This window comes from Primulina eburnea, chromosome 1 (genome assembly GCF_022965805.1).
Source record: "Primulina eburnea isolate SZY01 chromosome 1, ASM2296580v1, whole genome shotgun sequence".
Taxonomy (NCBI): domain Eukaryota; kingdom Viridiplantae; phylum Streptophyta; class Magnoliopsida; order Lamiales; family Gesneriaceae; genus Primulina; species Primulina eburnea.
The window spans coordinates 49,248,908-49,258,685 of record NC_133101.1 but is presented as its reverse complement, the minus strand read 5'-3'; the positions used below and the strand labels follow the sequence as shown (position 1 = coordinate 49,258,685).

General features: G+C 35.0%; 1 protein-coding gene across 1 annotated transcript; it reads right to left on the bottom strand.

The window, feature by feature from the left end:
- Positions 1 to 1,588: 1,588 nt before the first annotated feature.
- LOC140807639 (uncharacterized) lies at positions 1,589 to 2,167 on the bottom strand. The gene has a single exon (XM_073164584.1). It carries the CDS (start codon positions 2,165 to 2,167, stop codon positions 1,589 to 1,591), a length of 579 nt encoding a protein of 192 aa, XP_073020685.1.
- Positions 2,168 to 9,778: the final 7,611 nt, after the last annotated feature.

Genomic DNA, 9,778 nt, shown 5'->3' with positions numbered 1-9,778 from the left:
ATGTAATAGGCAAATAATTCATGTAGACAAATAATCAAAATTCAACAAATATCAAATTTTACGGGTACCTGTTGTATATTACTCGATAGTAACATATCTTGTTATGAATTTATTTCAACGAGTGAAATTTAGCTCCGTAAAATCCTTGATCTATTATATATAAAATAATAGATAAATTTTTTAACTCTGGACACGTTAAATAATTTGATACAATTTCAATTCAAACAACTTTAACCATAACTCATTTGATTCATCTAATTAAACTTGAGATTCAATAAATTTTTGTAATTCATAATTCCAAATTGTATTTACTATATACTTATTATAGCCTTGCAAAATAGTCATGAAATTCAATTTATTCAATCACATAAATTAAATAAATGTTCATGATTATTATTATTATTTATTCTCAACTCAGTTGAAATCTATTTGTATTTATTATAGACTTACTATTTTCGATCCTCAATATAGAGATCTATTTAACATGTTATATTATATCTATTTTACCATTGTACTTTTGGGGATTTCTTACTTACGGCATATATATAAGTAACATTATAAACTTTAATAGAATGAAAACAATACTAATATATTTGCAACGTAGAGTTTAGAAATAAATTTTTTCTTAATTACTTCACATAAAAAAATTGATCTTGTAAGCATTAAGACTCCATATTTTAGTAGTAAATATTCTTAAAATCTTCAAATCATTTTATATATATATATATATATATATATATATATATATATATATATATATATATATATATATATATATAACTAATACTATGTTTTAGGCACCTACATGAAACAAAAGTTTATAGTTATTATACATATTAGATTGTACTTTTGGCTCATTCACGCAATATCTAGATATATTATATCTTTAAAGTAGATAAAATACTAGTAATGAAATAATTCATACCTTCTCCGAGAGCTTCCAATAATGTTGGAGAGTTGCTTCACTTTATTATATTATTATTATTATTATTATTTTTTGAAGGGTTCGGTTCTATGTTAGAAAATCCTTTCTTCCCTTCTTTTTATAGCGGCTTCTTCCTTCCTTAGTAAGGTTATCCGTATAATGATTGAAACGGCAAGTTGTTTTCATTTCACATCTATAGGGAAATTTTTTCACTATTTCACCTCTCTTAATATAATATTATATATATCGTTTGTACCCTTGAGTTTTGTAGGGACGTCTATTATAATAATAATTATTATTATTATTTTTATATAAAAATTCATTTTTTAGTTATTGGCTATATGTATCCACTTCATCCGTAATATGCCATATATGTATGCACGTATAGAAATATATATATATATATATATATATATACATATATATACTATATATATATATATGTATGTATGTATGTATGTACATATATTCTAGTTTCTTTAATTTATATTTATTGATTTTCTTGATGTGATTAATAATAAATTTTAGGGCCTTACACTCATCCTCTCCTTAAATAGATTTCGGCCCGAAATCGAAATGGTAATAATGCTACGACCATGTATAATAATAATGAAATTCATACCTAGTTGAACAACTGAGGATATAACTGATGCATTTGACTCTCTAATTCCCAAGTAGACTCTTCTTCTCCATGACGAGACCATTAACACGTACAAGGGAAATTGTTTTGTTACGCAAAACTTTTTCTTTCTGATCCAAAATACAAATTGGTTGCTCGACATATGCTAGTGTTGGGTCTAATTCAACTTCATCTGGCGGCAGAACATGATTTGGATCGGGTTCATATTTCCGTAGCATGGAAACGTGAAACACGTTATGAATTTTTGATAATGCAGGTGGTAATGCCAACCGATATGCCAAACTTCCCACACGTTCTAGAATTGCGTATAGACCAATGTAGCGCGGTGATAATTTTCCTTTGATGCCGAATCGAACTGTTCCTCTGAATGGTGAAATTTTTAGGAATACTCGATCTCCTTTATTGAATTCAAGCGGCCTCCTTCGCCGATCCGCGTAACTAGCTTGTCGGTCTTGAGCAGATTTTATTCGTTTTCTGATCAAATGGATTTTATCGTTCATTTCTTGTATTAGTTCTGGCCCAGTCAGTTGCTTTTCACCTATTTCATCCCAAAATAATGGTGATCTGAATTTTCTTCCATATAAGGCTTTAAATGGTGCCATTCCAATACTACGTTGAATACTGTTATTGTATGAGAATTATACAAGTGATAAAGCATCTTGCCATCCAACATGGAAATCAATAATAATAGCGCGAAGCATATCTTCCAGAGTTTGAATAGTTCGTTCAGACTGACCGTCAGTCTGTGGGTGATATGCAGTACTCATAGCCAATCTTGAACCTAATGCTTCTTGAAAACTTCCCCAAAATTTTGAAGTAAATCTTGGGTCTCTATCAGAAACAATGGTGACAGGAATTCCATGAAGTCTCATTATATTGTCAATATAGAGACGAGCCATTTTTCTATAAGTGTATGTCCGCTCGTACGGAATAAAATGTGCAGATTTTGATAGGCGATCCACTACAACCCATATAGAATCGCATCCTCTTGAAGAACGAGGTAAATGAGTAACAAAATCCATTGTAATATGCTCCCAATTCCATTTGGGAATTTCAAGACTTCGTAGGAGTCCTCCGGGTTTCTTCCTCTCAGCTTTGACTTGTTGACATGTGAGACATCTAGACACGAATTCGGATATGTCTTTCTTCATTCTCTTCCACCAAAAATGGAGTCTCAAACATGCATACATTTTCTTTCCTCCTGGATGGATACTGTAACGGCTGCAATGGGTCTCCTTCAAAAGTTCTAGTCGCAAATCTGATTTTTCTGGAACAACTAGACGACCATTTAATTGTAGGGAATCATCGGCAACTATTTCGAATCCTGATTTGTGGCCATCGAGGACCAATTGTCTGGATTTCAGAATTTGTGTATCAGTCTTTTGTGCCTCCTTAATCCGAGAAATTAATTCGAGCTCAATCTGTACCGCAGCAACATTGATGTGCTCATCATTAATAATAAAATTCCATCCCGATGTATAAATATCTTCATGCAGTTGTGAAATTCGGACTGAAGTCATAATGACATCTTGAACTTTTCGACTGAGTGCATCAGCTGTGACGTTCAATTTTCCAGGCTGATACTGAATCTCACAATCATAATCTTTAAGAAGGTCCATCCATCTGCGTTGTCTCATATTCAGGTCCGACCGAGAGAATAAATACTTCAGGCTTTTATGATCGGATAGGATCACAAACTTCTCTCCATATAAATAGTGATGCCAAATTTTTAGGGCAAACACAATGGCGGATAATTCTAAATCATGAACTGGATACTTGCTCTCATGGGGTTTTAGTTGCCGGGAAGCGTAGGCAAGCACTTTTCCGTGTTGCATCAAAACACAACCTAAGCCCCTTAATGATGCATCCGTGCAAACTGTGAAACCACCCGATCCAGATGGAAGAGTAAGAACTGGTGCAGTGGTCAATCTCTTTTTCAACTCGGGAAAACTCGATTCACATTCATTAGACCAAATGAATTTCAAATTTTTCTGTGTTAGGCGGGTAATTGGTTTAGCGATTTTAGAAAATCCTTCGATGAATCGACGGTAATAACCAGCTAAGCCCATGAAACTTCGAATTTCAGGAACGTTTGTTGGTCTAGACCAATTAATCATAGCTTCTACTTTTCTTGGATCAACTGAGATGCCAAAGCGTAATATGACATGACCTAACAACACCACACGATCTAGCCAAAACTCACATTTTGACAATTTAGCATAAAGTTGTTCCTTGCGAAGTATTTGTAGGACAATACTCAAGTGTTCAGCGTGTTCTTCTTCAGATTTTGAATATACCAAAATATCATCAATAAAAACGATAACAAATTGGTCAAGAACTTCCTTGAATAAGCGATTCATTAAATCCATAAATACTGTTGGAGCATTTTTAACACCAAACGGCATTACCAGAAATTCAAAATGACTGTATCTTGTTCGGAATGTTGTCTTTGGTATATCTTCGGCGCGAATTCGCAATTGATGATAACCGGAACGCAAATCGATCTTTGAATAAATAGCAGTGCCCTGAAGTTGATCAAATAAGTCATCAATTCGAGACAATGGGTACTTGTTCTTTATAGTAGCTTGATTCAGTTGTCTATAATCAATGCACAACCGCATCGAACCATCTTTCTTGCACACAAACAACACTGGGCTCCCCATGGTGATATATTGGGTCTAATGTAGCCTTTATCTAGTAATTCTTGCATTTGTTCCTTAAATTCTTTTAATTCTAATAGGGCCATTCGGTATGGTGCTTTAGAAATAGGAATTGTTCCAGAAATTAATTCTATCGAGAATTCTATTTCTCTGGGTGGAGGAAATCCAGGTATTTCATCGGGAAAAATATCTCGAAATTCATTCACCACTGGGATTTCAGACAATGTTGATTCTGATTTCTCGGTGTCGACAGCATACACAAGGTATCCTTCATTCCCTTGGAATAATAAACGCGACATTTCCAAGGATGATATCAGGGGAATTTTGGCACGTGAGCCCTTACCATAGAAATTTCATTTTGACCCAGAGTTAGGACGAAAACGGACTATCCCATGGAATGGTGGCACGATATATTTTCAGTGTATCCATTCCCACGATACAATCAAAATCTTGCATCGGTAGAACAATAAGGTTCAAATGCAGTTCATTATCTTCACAATTCAACACGCAATCCAGTATCATTCGAGTAGACATGATGATTTTACCCATCAGAGTAGCAACAGAAATTGATGTAGGTAGTACAATAGAAGTCAAAGAATGCGATGTAATGAATGATTCAGAAATGAATGAATGGGATGCAGCAGTGTCAAATAATACTCGTGCAGGATAACCAGATACAGAACAATTACCTGCTATGACACTTCCCGGTGCTTGCTGAGCTTGATCTTCTGTGAGTGCAAAAACACGAGCTTGGGGTTGGTTTGAAAAATTACGACTTCCCGAGGTTTGCTGCGGTGGTCCATATGACTGCTGAAAAGATTTAGCAGGTACAGTACCTCTACCAATACTAGATCCTCCACGAAATCCTCCTCGAACAGGTTGTGGAACATTTTTCTTGGATGGGCAAACCCTTGCATAATGACCTTCCTGACCACATTCCCGACAAGAGCCATAAACACCAACACATTGTTCACTAAAATTCCTACCTCCACAACGGTTACAGTAGGGACCAGAATAAGTAGTTATTTGCGATTCACCCTGTTGATGATAACCACTAGAAGAAACTGATCCAGATTTTTTAAACATCTTCCCTTTAGGTTTCAAATTTTGTTGGGTGGTTAATCTGTTACCTGTAGGAACAAACGAAGTGCTTCCCCTCTTAAGCCCAGCTTCTGCATTTTTTGCTCTTTCGACTGCCTCCGCTAATCCAGAGGTAGTCCAGACACCACATAAGTATAAATGTTGTTGTTTAGTCCATTCACGAAACAATTATATTTTGCCTTTGGGTTTGCTGCTACATGTGGTGCATATTTTAGCATTGCAGTAAAAGTAGAGGCATATTCAGCTACAGACATATTCCTTTGTCGTAGGCTGTTGAACTCATTCTCTTTTTCGGTATAGTAAGATGGTGGAGAAAATTGTTCAGTGAATTGAGTTTTGAAGATAGTCCAACTTACTTCGATTCCTTGTTCATCAAGTCCCATCTTGGTGGCTTCCCACCAATCTCTCGCACGATCCTTCAGTTGGTATAATGTAAGCTTATACTTTTGATTATCAGTATAATCCATTAAACTGAACAGGTACTCAATATCGTTAAGCCATGATTCGGATTTTTCAGCGTCCTCAGTACCAAAGAATCTTGTGGGACGCAATTTTTGGAATCTTGAAACAATATCATCCATCGTGATTTGTACAAATTGATCAACAACCTGCTCCACTGGATTTTCTTCTGTCATAGGAGTTTCTATATGTATCCTAGGACGACCACGACCGCGTCCACTTCCTCGTCCTCTTGTAGCCATCTATAGAGGCCAAATAAACAAATATAACACAAAGAAATATTATCGATACCATATAAATCCACACATAAAAATATAGGAGCACATAGGCAATTAAGTTTCGAGTAACTCTCGTGTGACCATAATCCTATGGAAGCATCTCTAGCTATACTCCGAAACTTCGAGAAATTTCCCAGTTTATTACTCTGATACCACTAGGTGTGGGACCCTCGACTCTCAACGGTAATTACCATTCATTAGTTAATTTAACTACTATTTTAACTCTACAGTGGAAAATGTTTTTTTTTTAAAATACACGACGACTCGAGCTCAAATAAAAATTCGTTTCCAAAGATATTCAGTATTATATTATAAAATATAATTATTAGTCGAGACACCACAATTAACACATTGTTTACTAACTTCATATATATATATATATATATATATTTAAAATTCTGTCATAGCAAAATACATTATCATATATTAGTTTAGATGCATATCATATTACAGAATAGTGCTCGAATAATATTACATAACAAAATACTTCGAGCCTATCTATAGTTAGATGATAATAATCTTAGTTCAATATATATCTCCTTCCATAAGGCAGATGGGAACATATGCAGTCCAGGTGACTCTCACTGCGATGGATGGAATCACAGGCTCTGTCCCCAACTCCACTAGTAAACCAGGACAGTCATAAAATACTTCCTCTACCAATGTCAACAATCCATCTACGAGCATCACTCCATACGAGCTCTCCTGAGACCAGTCATCTCCCAATAGAACTATGTATGGCATCTTTCCCTGATTACCAACCACACATAGAAGATAACCGCCCCCCGAGGGGGTGAGTAATAACCCAGTATATTAAAACCGAAATAAAAACAACATGCACTGTAATAAATGATATGTGGATGCAATGCATGATCAGAGAAAATCTACATGCAGGGTAAACAGAATAACGGATACTGCACAATCGGTAACTGCAGCGTAACAATAGCTCGAGCAACACGCAAGGCTCGGCTACACTGCCGTAGTGACCACTCCTCCGCCAGTCCACTACCGTGTGCCGGTCAGCTCGCCAGGGACTACAGACATACTGCACCTTATCAGCCTACAACATCTCTCGGGCTAGTTGCAGCTCCGTATCATCCCAAATATATCACCTCGATCATACACACAAAATATCAAAAAGGTCATCAATAAGATCGAGGTTCAAAATGAAATGCAATGTCGTGTCATGCATCGATGCTACATATATACATAAAATACATGTGTGTAAAATATATTTTATTTTCGCGCATCGATGTTTATGTAATAGACAAATAATTCATGCAGACAAATAATCAAAATTCAACAAATATCAAATTTTACGGGTACCTGTTGTATATTACTCGGTAGTAACATACCTTGTTATGAATGTATTTCAACGAGTGAAATTTAGCTCCGTAAAATCCTTGATCTATTATATAGAAAATAATAGATAAATTTTTTAACTCTGGACACGTTAAATAATTTGATACAATTTCAATTCAAACAAATTTAACCATAACTCATTTGATTCATCTAATTAAACTTGAGATTCAATAAATTTTTGTAATTCATAATTCCAAATTGTATTTACTATATACTTGTTATAGCCTTGCAAAATATTCATGAAATTCAATTTATTAAATCACATAAATTAAATAAATGTTCATGATTATTATTATTCATTCTCAACTCAATTGAAATCTAATTATAGACTTACTATTTTCAATCCTCAATATATAGATCTATTTAACATGTTATATTATATCTATTTTACCATTGTACTTTTGGGGATTTCTTACTTACGGCATATATATATGTAACCTTCTAAACTTTAATGGAATGAAAACAATACTAATATATTTGCAACGTAGAGTTTAGAAATAATTTTTTTCTGTAATGCCCGAGAATTAATCATTGTTAATCAAGGATTATTGACTTATAATTTAACGTGATTACAAAAGGGCCAACTGAGACACGATTTAAGAGAATGTGCGGCTATTTATTTTGAATTTCATCATGTGTTGCCGAAGCAACACCGCACCCGCGGTGCAATTCCAGTAGGGTAGCAATTTTTGAAAAACTGAGACCGCACCCGCGGTGCTAACAAGACCGCACCCGCGGTGCGACGTGTTTTGCGAAAATTGTGACACCTCATGACATGCATGCAATGATATATATAGGGTAGGATGCCTTCGAAAATTCAGCAGAAATCGAGAAAAGGTCTGAGGGAATTTGCTGAAAATCCTTACGCCTTTTGCGAGAAATCCGTCCGTTAGATTTTGAATCCGACTTCGGTATTGAGTTCCTGGCAATGTAGGCTACAACTGGACGTAAGTTTTACTACGTTTTGACATGTTTTGGAATTATGATATTGTCAGAATTTAATGGAACTCATATATGTTGTTCTTGACATATTAGACATCATAGAATCGAAGTCAGATTAAGAAACGGACTGATTATGGAATTGTTATGAATTTTTAGGGTATATTGATTTATACCAGACAGATTTGAATTGCGATTGGATTACGGATTGTATTGAATATGGATTATGGATTGTAACTGTTATCTGGTGATATGGTATTGACGGGGATACTGAGTTTGTACCGTTATGCCGTTGATTTTGAATTAAATCAAGATTGATCAGATTATTATTGATTTGAAAGGTATATTGACATGAGATTATTGATATTGTCATTGCCAGACATATCGTGAGTTCGGGACATCGACTGAGCCAGAAACCGACGAAAGAGAGGTATAAGTCAATGTGGTATTGGGAGATCGACTTGAGTCGGATTATACTTGAGTTTCCCTAAATCACATACTTTACTTTATTGCATTGATATTTGCATTGATTTGACTGATATACTTGTTTTCTTGAATTATAGATAGCAGGTATCAGACGAGTAATCTTGTGACAGAAGTTCCTGATAGTGGTGGAATCGCCACGGGAACATTGAACGATGTCTCAAGATGGGATATTAGCGATAGAGCTACAGTCTATGACGGATAGGTCAGGACATCGGATGTTGGTTATATCGAGTAATTAGGATTGGAATTCTTCTATTACGGAATTCGATATAGGAACACCATATTTGGTTATATCGAGTAATAGGAACAGAGTTCCTTCTATTATGGAATTCGATATAGGAACACCACATTTGGAAACCGAGATCCCTAGACTAGGATTGGGTGTAGTCTGAATTGTAGAATTGTAATTATGTTTCAGATTTTGATACATATTACTGTTACCTGATTACATGCTTTATATTTGAAACGTCCCATGTTCTTGTGTTTAAAATGTACTAAAAATTTCTTTTTTTTTTTTTTGAAATTTCGGTCCTTGAAAAATATTTTAATAAAAATATTTCTGTCCATGTTCTAGAACATTCGCTAGCTAGCATTTAAAAATCAATTGCAATCGTCAAAAATAAAATAATCGCATGAGTTACCAAACCTAAAACGCAATAGCCGTGAAACGTATTTTCCTCTCCAAAACCACTCTAAAGCATAAATAAATGGTTTTAAAAATCTTTTAACGTAAAATCATAATCCCTAATCATGAGTGCGGAAAAACAGTAGAAGCGCTGGTCCTCGGATTGTGTGCACCTTCAGTCCAGTCATCTCATGCGTCAAGCCCTCCCTCAACCTCACCTGCATCCATCACACCTAGTGAGTCTAATGACTCAACACACCAAATCTCTGTAACGAGTAATAGATATAAAATCACATGCACAGT